The sequence below is a fragment of the Eucyclogobius newberryi genome, unplaced genomic scaffold (assembly GCF_026437365.1).
Source record: "Eucyclogobius newberryi isolate DKJ021-1_F unplaced genomic scaffold, fEucNew1.0.hap1 SCAF_3, whole genome shotgun sequence".
Classification (NCBI taxonomy): Eukaryota; Metazoa; Chordata; class Actinopteri; order Gobiiformes; family Gobiidae; genus Eucyclogobius; species Eucyclogobius newberryi.
In genome coordinates this window covers 32523826-32539736 of record NW_027315945.1, presented here as the reverse complement: position 1 = coordinate 32539736, position 15911 = coordinate 32523826, and the positions used below count along the sequence as shown (strand labels likewise).

The following is a 15911-nucleotide window of genomic DNA, read 5'->3' as shown; positions in this document are numbered from 1 at the left end:
TAAATCCCACTCGACCTTTTTATTCAATTCAAATTGCCTCAATGAAAAAAGGCCAGGCAAAAAAAGAGGGACAGATGGTCACCCTAGTATAAACAATTTTGTAAAGAATGTATTTTTATCTTTTGTTCTCAGTATAATTTTATTTCTGTCCATGTAAAACTAATGAGGAGGATCATATTTCTTTAAAAAATTAAATAAATAAATAAAAACAATAAATTACTGTTTATTCGGCCCCGGTCTGTTTTTTGCGGATGTGACCAAGTGACAGGCAGAAACACTGTCCAATCAAGAGGCGTACGTTTGACAGTCGTGCGCCGCGTCCAATCAGGGGCCCAGGTTTGCGTCGGGGCGGGACCGCTTCGGGAGGTGGGACTTTCGTTACCGTCCATCTTCAGCTACAATATAGAGCGAGCCTGTCGAAAAGAAAACACAATTTGGAAGTGAAGAAGACTTTTTGGAATTAGTTTGTGGCTCTAATTGAAAAAAAAAGACAAACGAAAGCCCCCACTTTAGGTAAACGTTGCACACATGTAACATTGATTCTCGCGTTACCCATTTCCCTTTTTCCTAAATTTGACTAGCTAAGCTGCTAGCTAGCATTTATGCATTAGCGAGGCTGGCAGCTAGCCGAATTAGCTCGTAGGTGTTCGTTTTAACGGTCTGATAGCAAATGTAAGTTGCTCCAGCTGTACAATCCAACACATGATCTCTGCTGGGCTCCAGAAACGGCGACGCATTAAAACGTTGCTCGTTTATCTCTGTCCCTGGGCTAAAGCGGGATCAAAACGAGCTCAGCACTGACTAGCACCAACGTTAGCTCCCAGATGCTAATTGTTCAGATTGCTTATTGTAGGTGAGAACTATTCATGCTCGTGCGTTTTCCCTCTGAAGTGTCAGGTGCATGCTCGCGTTATAATCGACAGAAAGTGGCGTTCGCGGATGCCGATTGCGCGCGGGGGAAGGAGGACAGGCTCGTGCAGGGGAAAACAGTTGTGCTCGTGTTGTGTGTGTGTGAACATTGGCTTTTATATTGAAGGATGTCCACTGTGTTTCTCCCGTGTTAAAAGATAAGACAGTGTGTTGCCTCCACGCATCTAAACTGTGTGACAGACGGAATGTGGACAGTGTCGTAGTCAGAGCCATGGCTGACAAGAGAAAACTACAAGGTAAAACTCGCATTCACACTCTTGCCTCTTCGCTGTCCGGCCACATCTGAAAAGTGCTCTGACCATGTGCTGGGGTTTGTAGCCTGGATGCTGTTTCGTTTCGGGGCAAAATGTGACTGCTTGTGATGCTTAACTTTGCAGTGTTTCCACAGGGCTTCACTGAGACTATGGTGGCACGAAGAGATCCACATTTTCTATTATTTAATTGTTTTAGTCCGTGCGTTATTTGGAGTGTCATAGATCTAAAAAGCACCGATTACAGATGAAATATAGTTGCAACTAAATGGTTATGACTTGGGCTGCAACTATTTAGTCGATTAGCTTGGCTTGTCAAACTTTTATCTCTTGTACGTTGAGATTTTTTTTAATTAAATACGTTTTGAAATACAACTCCTGCAACATCTAGTAAGATAAATATTACAAATAAGGCGTACAATTGATGAAAATTCCAATTGTTCTATTTTATTTGACATTAGTGTTTAATAACGTCGCAGGTAATTATTAAGGTAATTTTGGAGTTGTTTTGGAGTCTGCGTTAGTCCGCAATAATAATGATTAACAATTACCTAATTATTACGATTTAAAACTCGCAGAACATGTTATGACAACTGCCGATACTACAAGCATAAAGTATCGTCTGTGTCTGCAGTGGGGCCACCATAGTCTCTCCTATAAAAGGGAAACGCTAACTTTGCACTGAAGTCTTTTTTTATTCCTCAGGTGAAATCGATAGATGTTTGAAAAAAGTAGCAGAAGGTGTAGAACAGTTTGAAGACATCTGGCAAAAGGTACCGACGCTTTACATTTACGTTTCAAGTCCCGATAGATTATTTTGCGTTTTCTAAATAACTTTATTCAGATCATATTTTCCATGACTGTGAAATTAAGCTTAAAAGTGCAGAAATATCACTGTGTACACTTTGGGGGACACTTTGTTTGTGTTCATTTTATTTTCTAGCGTCTCTTTTTGTGGTCATTTTGAATAGTTTTAATCTAGACAATATACTTGATTTGGTAATTCAGCATATCTCTAAAACAATGACATTATCCATTCTTTGCTAAATCTCGCACGTCTACATACAAACGTCATCGTGTTAATGTTTTTTTTGTTTGTATTCTAGCTTCATAATGCAGCCAACGCAAACCAAAAGGAAAAGTATGAGGCTGACCTCAAAAAAGAGATTAAAAAATTACAAGTAAGACCATCGCAGAGTTATTGCAACCACAAATCAAGTCGGTGGATGTTTATAAACTGTAATAATGGTTTGTCTCCAGCGGCTAAGAGACCAGATAAAAACATGGGTCGCGTCAAACGAGATCAAAGACAAACGGCAGCTAGTGGAAAACCGCAAACTAATAGAAACGGTAAGAAGTCACGTTGTTGTTGTTGTTGTTGTTTTATGGCGGTTGGCATCCGAGTGTTGCATTACCGCCAGACTTTATTCCTCAGACGTTTCGACGTCACGTTACTCTGTGTTCTATAAAGACATGGCATTTAAATTCCGTTCTTTTCTTCTTCTTTTTTTTTTGCAGCAAATGGAGCGGTTCAAAGTCGTGGAGCGTGAGACAAAAACAAAAGCCTACTCGAAAGAAGGTTTGGGTCTCGCTCAAAAAGTGGACCCCGCACAGAGGGAAAAGGAGGAGACGGGGCAGTGGTTAACGGTAATACTATAATATAATACTATTACACTTGTGTATCAGGGAGGTCACGGTATCAAACTGTGCTCTATCAAAGAGAAGAGCAGAACACTAGTCCCGGGGCAGGTGGAGTAAAAACATACAAATAGTACACAACTCTAAACACTCAGTTGTTGCCGCCCATAGGGAAGTAAAGGAAATATTAAGTAGTTACAATTTTAAGACTGTAAATAATTGTAGGAGAACAGTTACAAGATCAACTGGACTGATTTTTCTCTGTCGACGGTTTTGGAGGTTTGGGAGCTGGTTCCACTGTTTGATGGGTTTAAAAGAGAGAGCGTTAGTGCTGTGGATGGAGAAGTGTGAAGTGTCTGCTCGTAAACATACTTATTCTCCATTGCCCGATACAGTTCCATGTGTCCAGCTTTATGAAATACTTCCCTGTGTGACATAAACGGACAGATTACAAAAAGACCTTGAGGTGGCACGTCTAGGTTTACTTTTTCGAGTGTAGCTTGAATCAGAATAATTACATTTTGCCTGGGAAATTGCAACTCTTATGATAGGAATGATCATGATTATTGACTTACCAAATAATCTTGACATTCTTGCTTTGTTCTAGACTTATTAGGAATATTTTGTGATGTCACTGTAGATGACTGTATTGTACTACTGCCACTACTACTACTGCTGTATTATACTATATTATTGTAATTGTTAGGAGCAGTCACTTAAATTGCATTTAAAGAAATAATTGCACAGCCCAAATTTTAGTTTAAACTCAAAACTCCTATTTATTTGGATTTCTAACAGTATTTACTTTTGTGTTATGGAGCTAGAAGCATCAATACAAAAGCAATTTGACAAAGTAATGTATTATTCAGATTGTTTTTCGACTATGACGATGATGTGGTGCCACAATAATAATTTGTACTAATGGGAGTGGAAACCCTGTGACTTTATAAATCTGACTTAATTATTATTTGTTTTCTCCAGAATACGATAGACGCACTAAATATGCAGGTGGATCAGTTTGAAAGTGAAGTTGAATCTCTCTCGGTCCAAACAAGAAAAAAGAAAGGAGACAAAGAGGTATTTGAAAAAACTATTTAAAAAATACCTGTTCATATTTGTTGTTTTTGCTCTGACAATTGTTCCCGTTGTTGTCCTTTAGAAACAAGATCGCATTGAAGAGCTGAAGCGGCTAATCGAGAGGCACCGATTTCACATTCGAATGCTGGAGACCATATACCGCATGCTCGACAACGACTCCGTGCCCGTGGATGCCATCCAGAAGATCAAGGACGACGTCGAGTACTACATAGATTCCTCTCAAGACCCGGACTTTGAAGAGAATGAATTCCTGTACGACGACTTGGACCTAGAGGACATCCGTGAGTACACATGCTTTTCACCGTCGGGTTTCGCCTCCCGGGAGGTAAAGGCGCGCCGAGGAGGGAGGTAAAGGCGCGCCGAGGAGGGAGGTAAAGGCGCGCCGAGGAGGGAGGTAAAGGCGCGCCGAGGAGGGAGGTAAAGGCGCGCCGAGGAGGGAGGTAAAGGCGCGCCGAGGAGGGAGGTAAAGGCGCGCCGAGGAGGGAGGTAAAGGCGCGCCGAGGAGGGAGGTAAAGGTTGAGAAAATGTGGATGTGACCAAATTTTTTAAACAGAAAATCATATAAATTGCAAAAATATGAGCCATTTTCTGTGATTAGGTTTCCGAAAGTACTTGGATGTGACTCTGATTTGACGCTTGAACCTGTGCGATTATCATGGCCCAGATTTATATGATTAACAATATCACAATGCTGTTTAGAAATGCTGTAATGTCGATCATCTTCTTATCTTTGTTGACGATTGTCACGATCCTACATTCAATCACAAGTGTTAAAACATAAAGAAGTGGAAAAAAAGTGAAAGTAGTTCCTCTCTAGGATGTCACCATGTCAAATTATAGTGTTACGATAATTGTGAGGGGAAAAAACATCACAATTTAATGATGATTCACGATTATTATTCACTTCGGAGACTTAACTTTAATATTCTTTCATTAATTCTTGTCTAACACGTTACTATTCCTCAAGTTTGTGACCGGCTTTACGCAATTTAACTTTCTGACAGACAAAATTATGTTAAATTTGACAAAAATGACCAGATAAGATAATCCTTTAATATCCACACAAGGGGAAATTTCGTTGTTACAACGCAAAAAACGATAAATATTATTTACATTTATGTCTATTTTTGGGCTAAAGATTTAACTAAAAAGACTTAATTTTGCTTCTAAATATATATATATATTTTTTTTTATTGTGACCTGATCCTTTTACGAAATAATAATGGGACAGTTTGGACTTGCATATGAACTTGACCGTTTTGAACATTTACTCGTGGCTTTACTCTGGACAGGAAACGGCCGACGCTCGTACGATTTTCTCCACGTCTGTGCTTTTTGTCTCGTGTTTATAAATAGTTTAAGACTCATCCTGTCTTGTGTTCCGGCCTTAAGTGCACCATTTAAATCCTCAAAACAAAACATTGGATGTTTGAGATGCAGAGATACAGTTTGCTGTGCTCTTTGTAAACACGTCCACGAGCGTTCACATCTGAGAGAAGAGTGACATTTTAACTGCTTTTCAGAACACGTTTGCTTAAGTCTAAACCAGTGTTTCTTAACCTTAAAGATGAGTGCAGTCTGAAGGAAGGACGCTTTAACTGCGTGGATAAAGCAGATGTTTAGTCGATTTATTTATTTAGATTGAAAAGCTTTATTTGGGACAGTAGCAGGAAGTTGGAGTTTAATCTGCCTTTTTACATATAAATACACTTTTCTGTATGAATGGTTGTATTTGTGTGACCTTTGTCGTTTTTCGAGGCGGTTTGGGTCAGGTACGAGACGCTTTGGGTCAGGTACGAGACGCTTTGGGTCAGGTACGAGACGCTTTGGGTCAGGTACGAGGCGGTTTGGGTCAGGTACGAGGCGGTTTGGGTCAGGTACGAGACGCTTTGGGTCAGGTACGAGGCGGTTTGGGTCAGGTACGAGGCGGTTTGGGTCAGGTACGAGACGCTTTGGGTCAGGTACGAGGCGGTTTGGGTCAGGTACGAGGCGGTTTGGGTCAGGTACGAGGCGGTTTGGGTCAGGTACGAGGCGGTTTGGTCAGGTACGAGGCGGTTTGGGTCAGGTACGAGGCGGTTTGGTCAGGTACGAGGCGGTTTGGGTCCGGTACCAGGCGGTTTGGGTCAGGTACGAGACGCTTTGGGTCAGGTACGAGACGCTTTGGGTCAGGTACGAGACGGTTTGGGTCCGGTACCAGGCGGTTTGGGTCAGGTACGAGACGCTTTGGGTCAGGTACGAGGCGGTTTGGGTCAGGTACCAGGCGGTTTGGGTCAGGTACGAGACGCTTTGGGTCAGGTACCAGGCGGTTTGGGTCAGGTACGAGACGCTTTGGGTCAGGTACGAGGCGGTTTGGGTCCGGTACCAGGCGGTTTGGGTCAGGTACGAGACGCTTTGGGTCAGGTACGAGGCGGTTTGGGTCAGGTACCAGGCGGTTTGGGTCAGGTACGAGACGCTTTGGGTCAGGTACGAGGCGGTTTGGGTCCGGTACGAGGCGGTTTGGGTCCGGTACCAGGCGCTTTGGGTCAGGTACGAGGCGCTTTGGGTCAGGTACGAGACGCTTTGGGTCAGGTACGAGGCGGTTTGGGTCCGGTACGAGGTCATTGTACACAGATATCTCTCCAGATCAGACTGTAGAGAGGTTTTGTTGCTGGCGTGTTATAAATAAAGATTGGTTATTTTTCGTTTCCAGTTACTAAAACATTTGCAATTTGCTCATTAAAACAGTAAATTGCTGTTTTTTTTATTGTGATGAAAATTACAAGTAAAGCCTCCGACAAAGTGACTGGGGGGGAAATGAGACTTGAATGTGCAGAACCAGAAGCCGTGCCAGTGTGTGTGTGTGTGTGTGCCAGTGTGTGTGTGTGTGCCAGTGTGTGTGTGTGTGTGCGTGCCAGTGTGTGTGTGTGTGCCAGTGTGTGTGTGTGCGTGCCAGTGTGTGTGTGTGCGTGCCAGTGTGTGTGCCTGTGTGTGCCTGTGTGTGCGTGTGTGTGTGTGTGTGAGAGACTCTTTTGATCGTGCTTCCCTGACATGCGCTTTGTTTGCCGTTATCTGCAGCGTTGGTGGCCACGTCGCCGTCGGGTCAAGGAAACTTGGAGGACGAGATGTACCTCCACTCGAGCAGCACTCCCACCTCCACCACGTCATCGTCACCTATTCCTCCGTCTCCCGCCGCCTGCACGGCCGTAAGTGTGAACTCTGAACGATCAACACAGTCTGGACTTGACGGGATTTGCTGTAAACTCCTGTAGTTTTGCATTAGTCAGGCTTTTGTTCACCGTAGGATCAACTCGCGACAGTTTGCTGCGTGTCTTTCCGCAGTCTCGTGCCCATTTCACACTGAACTGTCCTGTCTGATAAAACCTACAGGCCAAAAAATCTGGTGGTCCATTAAATAAATAAATAAATATTACTGGTCAAAATCTCTGAAATTAAAATTTAGAAAGAAATATCCTCAAACTGAAAACACACTTTTAGAGCTGGGTTGAAAAAAATAGATTTTCCGATTTTTAATCGATTCGCATATTAATGACCGATTATCGATTCGTACGTCCAAATATCAATATTTTTTCCAGTAGAATTTAAAAAAAAAAATTCAAAATAAAGATTTATTGGGAAAAATGCTCAACGTTTACATTTTATACTTCCAGTTTCAGTACTGGCAGTGTGTGAGCAGTTTTAAAATAAAAATGCTTTTGGTAGCAACCGCTTTTGGGTGAATTCTTAATTATTTTTAAAGCATAATAATAATGCACTGGTTAGTGTCCCAGTAGAATCCACTGTTGCAGATGTCGTCACCTCAATCATGTCCTCCATTTATTGTCCTGAATTATCTTTCTTGAAGGTAGATTGACCCTTTTTCATCAGTCTTCCATCAGTAACTACCAATACTTGTAAGATTTGCTGTTTAATATTGATATAATACTAGTTTTAATATGTTGCTTCTCTACACAGTCATGAAGTGAAGGAAACGGTTCAAATACATTTTTCATTTTTAATAACATTAACCCCCGGATCGAATCGAAATCAGATCGAATCTGAGAAAATCGATTTGGAAACGTAAAAATCGGAATCGAATCGATTCTTGAAATTTGAATCGAAACCCAGCTCTACACACTTTTGTCAAACCTGATCATTATTTGTTTTTAATTGGCTTTAAAACTGTTAATTATCTTTTATCGTATTAAAATCCTATTGAATATTGAAAATGGAGATCTGAATCTTTTTTGCATTATTTTGATATTTGACAATATTCAGCTGATATTTAACAAAGCATCAGGAATGTGTGAAATGAGCCCGTAAATGTCTTTGTTGAGTCTCGTGCGAAACATGAATTGGACCATAAAATCAGAACTATGACTTTATACTTTACACTAGGTCTTTTTTAATAATTTTATTCTAGATGAGATATACTCTATATTCTCATTTTGCATTTGTCCAAAACAACTATTGTGATATTATCCTTTTTTTTTTTTTAATATATAAATAACATCTGCCAACTCTAATTTCTATGACACCAAGTTAACACGTGCTTAGGTGGATTAGCTGTGCAGTGAAGGACATTTGAGTCGACACAGAACTGCTCAAACTGTGTTTTTACTATTTACTATAATCATTATTATAATATGTAAAACCTCAAAGTCTTGTTGGCAGAATACAGGACTTAAGAACACATTTGTGCCAATAACATTTATTATTTTGAGTCCATTTGTGTTTGATCCACTGGTTATTTTGCTAGATGATTATTTTTAAGTGGATTTTCATAACGAGGTTTCTCCTCCTTTAGGAGAACTCTGAGGACGATAAGAAACGGGGCCGGTCGACAGACCCTGAAGTTTGTCAGGTGAGATCTCTGTGATGTGTGTGGAGAGCTTTAGACAAGCATCATATTCTCCTCTGTGCACCGTGGTGGCTCCTCTGTGTGTGGACCATGATGGTTCCTCTGTGTGTGGACCATGATGGTTCCTCTGTGTGTGGACCATGATGGTTCCTCTGTGTGTGGACCATGATGGTTCCTCTGTGTGTGGACCATGATGGTTCCTCTGTGTGTGGACCATGATGGTTCCTCTGTGTGTGGACCATGATGGCTCCTCTGTGTGTGGACCATGATGGCTCCTCTGTGTGTGGACCATGATGGCTCGTCTGTGTGTGGACCATGATGGTTCCTCTGTGTGTGGACCATGATGGCTCGTCTGTGTGTGGACCATGATGGCTCCTCTGTGTGTGTGGACCATGATGGCTCCTCTGTGTGTGGACCATGATGGCTCCTCTGTGTGTGGACCATGATGGCTCCTCTGTGTGTGTGGACCATGATGGCTCCTCTGTGTGTGGACCATGATGGCTCCTCTGTGTGTGTGGACCATGATGGCTCCTCTGTGTGTGTGGACCATGATGGCTCCTCTGTGTGTGGACCATGATGGCTCCTCTGTGTGTGGACCATGATGGCTCCTCTGTGTGTGTGGACCATGATGGCTCCTCTGTGTGTGGACCATGATGGCTCCTCTGTGTGTGGACCATGATGGCTCCTCTGTGTGTGGACCATGATGGCTCCTCTGTGTGTGGACCATGATGGCTCCTCTGTGTGTGGACCATGATGGCTCCTCTGTGTGTGGACCATGATGGCTCCTCTGTGTGTGGACCATGATGGCTCCTCTGTGTGTGGACCATGATGGCTCCTCTGTGTGTGTGGACCATGATGGCTCCTCTGTGTGTGTGGACCATGATGGCTCCTCTGTGTGTGTGGACCATGATGGCTCCTCTGTGTGTGGACCATGATGGCTCCTCTGTGTGTGGACCATGATGGCTCCTCTGTGTGTGTGGACCATGATGGCTCCTCTGTGTGTGTGGACCATGATGGCTCCTCTGTGTGTGTGGACCATGATGGCTCCTCTGTGTGTGGACCATGATGGCTCCTCTGTGTGTGGACCATGATGGCTCCTCTGTGTGTGTGGACCATGATGGCTCCTCTGTGTGTGTGGACCATGATGGCTCCTCTGTGTGTGTGGACCATGATGGCTCCTCTGTGTGTGTGGACCATGATGGCTCCTCTGTGTGTGGACCATGATGGCTCCTCTGTGTGTGGACCATGATGGCTCCTCTGTGTGTGTGGACCATGATGGCTCCTCTGTGTGTGTGGACCATGATGGCTCCTCTGTGTGTGGACCATGATGGCTCCTCTGTGTGTGGACCATGATGGCTCCTCTGTGTGTGTGGACCATGATGGCTCCTCTGTGTGTGTGGACCATGATGGCTCCTCTGTGTGTGTGGACCATGATGGCTCCTCTGTGTGTGTGGACCATGATGGCTCCTCTGTGTATGGACCATGATGGCTCCTCTGTGTGTGTGGACCATGATGGCTCCTCTGTGTGTGTGGACCATGATGGCTCCTCTGTGTGTGGACCATGATGTTTCCTCTGTGTGTGGACCATGATGTTTCCTCTGTGTGTGTGGACCATGATGGCTCCTCTGTGTGTGTGGACCATGATGGCTCCTCTGTGTGTGGACCATGATGGCTCCTCTGTGTGTGTGGACCATGATGGCTCCTCTGTGTGTGGACCATGATGGCTCCTCTGTGTGTGTGGACCATGATGGCTCCTCTGTGTGTGTGGACCATGATGGCTCCTCTGTGTGTGTGGACCATGATGGCTCCTCTGTGTGTGTGGACCATGATGGCTCCTCTGTGTGTGGACCATGATGGCTCCTCTGTGTGTGGACCATGATGTTTCCTCTGTGTGTGTGGACCATGATGGCTCCTCTGTGTGTGTGGACCATGATGGCTCCTCTGTGTGTGTGGACCATGATGGCTCCTCTGTGTGTGGACCATGATGGCTCCTCTGTGTGTGTGGACCATGATGGCTCCTCTGTGTGTGTGGACCATGATGGCTCCTCTGTGTGTGGACCATGATGGCTCCTCTGTGTGTGTGGACCATGATGGCTCCTCTGTGTGTGTGGACCATGATGGCTCCTCTGTGTGTGGACCATGATGTTTCCTCTGTGTGTGTGGACCATGATGGCTCCTCTGTGTGTGTGGACCATGATGGCTCCTCTGTGTGTGTGGACCATGATGGCTCCTCTGTGTGTGTGGACCATGATGGCTCCTCTGTGTGTGTGGACCATGATGGCTCCTCTGTGTGTGGACCATGATGGCTCCTCTGTGTGTGGACCATGTGTTTAACACACATTGGCCTTTGTCTCTTGTACATATTCTAATTTGATTGTGTTATTTCCAGTCGCCTGTGAAAAATGGCACCCCATCCCTGCTCTCCTCCTTCTCCTCCTCGACGACCTCTGGCTCGTCGTCCTCGTCTTCTCTTGTTTCCATGGCGAGTGTCGTCGGGGGCATTCCTTCGGTCCCTTCGAGCAGCGGCCTCATCGGGAGCTTCAGCAGCGCGGTGCAGCAGCATCAACTCTCTCCAGTGCAGCCGCCGTCGCAGGCACTTAACCTGACGCAGCCTCCTCAGTCCAAACCCTCTGTCACAGGGCACAGCACGCCCAGTCCTCCCAGTAACCCCCTCCTGCCCGCCTCCAGCACCCCCTCTCTGCCTACGCCTAGCTCGCCCATCAGCTCCGCCCCCATTTCCCTGAGCTCGCCCTCGCCCGCCTCCAGTCTCAGCCTGGGCTTAGGCCTGGGCCTGGGCCTGAGTCTAAGCAAAAGCCTGTCGGGGACCAGCTCCAGTCAGATCCCAGGACTGGGTTTAATCAGCCACGGCCCCTCGCTAAACTCCATGTCCGGGCTCATGTCGGGCTCCACGCCGGCCCCTTACGCTCAGGCTGCGGCCTCTGGAGCGCTGGGGCTGAACAGCACCTCACAGTCCAGCATTTCAGTGGAGAGCACTTCCATTTCCACCTCAGGCTCCAGCGGCGTCACCAACGGCACAGGAACAAGTCTGGGTCTGCTGGGCTCCAGCTCTGCACACAGCTCTTTGAGCAGCAGCATTTTGGGACTGGTGCCTGGACAGAGTTTGGCCCCGGGGGCCCCTCAGGTCCCTTCCAGCTCCGTCAGCTCACCTCCTGGTGTGGTGGGTCTGATGGGAGGAAACGGAAGCGGCGTCGGAGTCGTCGGAGGAGTCAGTTCTGCACCTGCCAGGCCTCCAAGCGGACTCAAACAAAACGGTAGCACAAGTATGTTGTTATGAAAGTCATTTTCTGTCATCGTCTGTGTTTGCTGAGATGACAGATTGAGATCAGATGTGAAAGTAGATCTTAAAAGTAGTGTTGCTGTTGTGCTCAGGTTACAGCGCGGTTGTGGCAGAGAGTTCTACAGAGTCAGCTCCGAGCACACCGAGCCAGTCCCAGAGCAGCCAACCTTCATCGCTCAGCTCCTCCACCAGTCAGCCGTACGTCCTGCACTTTGTCTTTGTAATAATAATAAGAATCATCATCTTTGTTTGTAAAAGATGCATTTTCTCTGCTTCAGGATGGACAATGGTCCCAGTTTAATCAGCTCCATCACGCTGCCTCCGAGCTCTCCGTCCCCGTCCTTCTCAGACAGCACACCCGGAGGAGGGAGTCTCCTCAACGGGCCGCCCTCGTACACTCAGTCCTCTGAAGGCCTCAAGGTAAAATGAAGGACTGTAATTCTACTGAGACAGAAATTCAACGTGTGTAAAGAAGTTAGGAAAATCAGAAACTTTAATTTAATCAGTCGAATTCACAAACACCACTTTAAGTTTTCACTCATGCCTTTTGGAGCTCGTCTCCGACTGAGACCAGTGAAACTGTCTCAGATGGTGGGACAGTAGAGTGACTCGTGCTGTGTTTGTGCTCCACAGGCGCCGGAGCCTCTGAGTTCTCTGAAGGCAATGGCTGAGAGAGCAGCTCTGGGTTCAGGTCTGGACGGAGAAATCAGCAATCTGCATCTGACCGACAGAGGTCAGTGAACACACAGACACCACCAAAACATCAGGATCCCCACTCACCACACAATTATCCTGCAGATATTTTCTCCGGCTCGTCTGCGGTGCCCGGCACTCCCGCTGCTCCACAACCGTCCATCTCTGAAGTCAGCATACCACCGTCGCTCGGCGTGTGTCCACTCGGCCCCACACCGCTGCCCAAAGACCAGCTGTACCAGCAGGCCATGCAGGAGTCTGCGTGGACGCACATGCCCCACCCCTCAGACTCAGAGAGGATCAGGTGAAGGCTCTTTAGCACCTTCATGGACACGCGTAATCATAAGCGTTACAACACGGTTCTAACAGTCTTTGTGACGTCCCACAGGCAGTACCTGATGAGGAACCCATGTCCGACGCTGCCGTTTCACCACCAGGTGCCGCCACATCACTCTGACTCTATAGAGTTCTACCAGAGACTGTCCACAGAAACGCTGTTCTTCATCTTCTACTACCTGGAGGTAAAACACACCCACACAGCGCCTCTGCCTGCTCTCCTCAGCGTGTAACGGTGTTCTCTGGTGTCTCAGGGCACAAAAGCTCAGTATCTGTCGGCCAAGGCGCTTAAGAAGCAGTCGTGGAGGTTTCACACTAAGTACATGATGTGGTTCCAGCGGCACGAGGAGCCCAAGACCATCACGGACGAGTTTGAGCAGGTGACTATTGTCTTCTTTCTCTGAAGGACTGTTTGTACAACATTGATTAATGTCTGTCCTTCCCCAGGGCACTTACATTTACTTTGACTATGAAAAATGGGGCCAGCGGAAAAAGGAGGGGTTTACCTTCGAGTACAGATACCTGGAAGACCGCGATCTACAGTGACGGCTACAGAAAGGACAGAGACAAAACGTGCTGCTGTTGACATTCCGAGACTGAACTCCAAACTGTGGATAGAGATTGTGATGTGTAGTAGAAGCCCTCTGTGTGGTGGAGCCTCAAAGCCCCAGCTCGTCATGTGGCAGACTCTGGCCGTCCCTATGGGCCGCTCGGGCGTGTGCTGCAGGGGCTCGGGCTGTGCCAGGCTGTGCCAGTCTGTGCACACGTGGCATTAGGAAAGCCTACCCCATGCATGTTTCTCATGTTTCCTTTTCTTTTTCTGTTTCAACAAATTCTCTGTACCACCTGTCCAACATGAGCCCGGAAACCTTCGACTCGACACAAATCAACTGGGGATTTGATAGTAAACTGCCCATCTTGTATTTACTGTAATTGGTGGTTTAGACTTGGAAGTACAGTGGACATTTAGTCGTGGAGTGTAGGAATGGCTTCTTTTAAGACCCTCTGATGCCTGTTAATATGGTCACTATTAGACATAGTAAGCGGTTATCAAAAGTTTTATTGATATTGTCTTGGTCAATTAAACGCTGATTGAGAGTGACCACAGGGCCTCTCCCTGTGACAGGGAAAGAGTCCTTATTGGACATGGATTAAATTGCTATGCAATTGAACTGGTCTCTGACTCCCTCTCTTTACAGAAAATGTTTTTAAGTTATCCTGTCAAAGAAATGCATTATTATGGCGCATTGTTTGTGAGAAATTAATAAACTTGTAAAATAAATCTTAAAGTAAAGTTTTCAAACCCTATATTTGTTTTATTGCAGCAGTTTTTTTCCCAGCAGCCTTGATGCCATCGTCCACACTGACCATAAAGATGAATGTACCACTGAATAAATGACCCGGATACTGACCACAGCCTTTTGTAAGACCACGCAGTTCCCCGTTTTAACTTTTGCTGTTCTTAGTCTCACTTGGTATCGCTCTGTTACGTTCTCCACCTGTTTGAGCTCCAGAGCCGTACAGTGAATGTGCACTGAAACTGTTCACATGTAAATGGTGATCACACTCATGAGCTTTTTGTCTTTAGCTGTTAGAGAAACTCAGACCAATAATCCGAGTGTTACATCAACTGGATAATATATATCCTTTTAAGCAACATAAACAGTGTACTGAAGATTTTAACTTAATATTCAATCAAATAAGCTCCTTGTGTAGACTTCAGACTTTGGGTGGGAAGGTGTTTGTGAAAATATAAAAATGAAAATATGTTAAGTTTTGAAAGATTTTTGCCTTTTATAGATTCTATTTTTGGGGCTTTTAATGTTTTCAGAAAGGCAACATTAAAATGTGAATTTCAAAACAATTTACATTTTCCTCATTACAGTTCTGCATGGGAGATGTCATAAACAGGAGTCTATCAGGATTGTACAATTTCAATAAATACTTTTATGAAATGACGTGCCAGTCTGATTATTACTGTTTTACTACAAGCTCCAAACTGTCGAGACAAGTACATGACTAAACACAAACCCTGAGTCAAGTTAAAACAGGGTTTCTATACTTCTGCTTAAGGCGTCCCACACATGAGACTTTGGATTTTTTATTTATTCCATTTTGTCCACATCTGATAAAAGGGAACTCTTAATATGCTGTACCTAAAAAGCAAGCTGTAACCCTCTTATTTCCAGTCAAATCAATCATTCTGGGAAATATCAGGATTAACACTGAAAGTGTATTTCAGACTTCCTATAAGTGATCTGTTCTTTTCTTCTGTATCTACCTCTATCTTCCTGCGTTGCACCAATGAAATTTGCCCATGTGGGAAATAAAGGAATATCTTATCTTAACACATTAAAAATGAAATACCGGTAATGGAAAAATAGGACTTGTATATAGATTCTGCCTGGTTATTTTTGCTACATTACAAGTCCCGAAAACTATTGTCATTTTACCTCCCGCTCTTAAGTGTTGTCAAACCTAACAAATGCTCATTTTAGTGTCAATCAGCCGATCTCTCCAGAAACCAGCTTTACTCATATTGAATAAGAATCTAGGCGGGATTTAACATCTGATTTCCTCAGAGCAGCGCTTGTTTCAACTGAGTAAAACAGAGATTGGAGTCCAAAACTAGTCTCAGCTTCACAAAGGCTCCAGACACTGGTTTGTGCTCCAGAGGTTCAGGAACCGCTTAAATTTTTTTATGGATCTCAAATAGCAAAAGGGGTTAAAGTTTCGCTTGTCAAAGATGTTTACCAGGAGTTATGACAAAGCTGAGAACTGCAAGTCCTGAGAAGAGTAGATGTGTTTCTGACCAAAAATATTGAATATC

General features: G+C 45.0%; 1 protein-coding gene across 5 annotated transcripts; it reads left to right on the top strand.

Moving 5' to 3' along the window:
* Positions 1-347: 347 nt before the first annotated feature.
* On the top strand, positions 348-14253 carry cnot3a (CCR4-NOT transcription complex, subunit 3a). Of its 5 annotated transcripts, none has more exons than XM_072461634.1 (18): positions 348-519; positions 1077-1166; positions 1887-1954; positions 2288-2362; positions 2442-2531; positions 2700-2828; positions 3801-3896; positions 3979-4198; positions 6972-7099; positions 8701-8757; positions 11144-12035; positions 12145-12250; positions 12331-12472; positions 12686-12785; positions 12851-13049; positions 13134-13266; positions 13336-13461; positions 13529-14253. In XM_072461634.1, exons 2-18 carry the CDS (start codon positions 1142-1144, stop codon positions 13625-13627), a joined length of 2685 nt encoding a protein of 894 aa, XP_072317735.1. In that variant the 5' UTR covers positions 348-519; positions 1077-1141; the 3' UTR covers positions 13628-14253. The 5 variants fall into 5 exon arrangements, with proteins under 5 accessions (XP_072317735.1, XP_072317732.1, XP_072317733.1 ...); XM_072461631.1 differs by having other exon boundaries at positions 1869-1954; XM_072461632.1 differs by lacking the exon at positions 348-519 and adding an exon at positions 541-676 and having other exon boundaries at positions 1073-1166; positions 1869-1954; positions 11144-12026.
* Positions 14254-15911: the final 1658 nt, after the last annotated feature.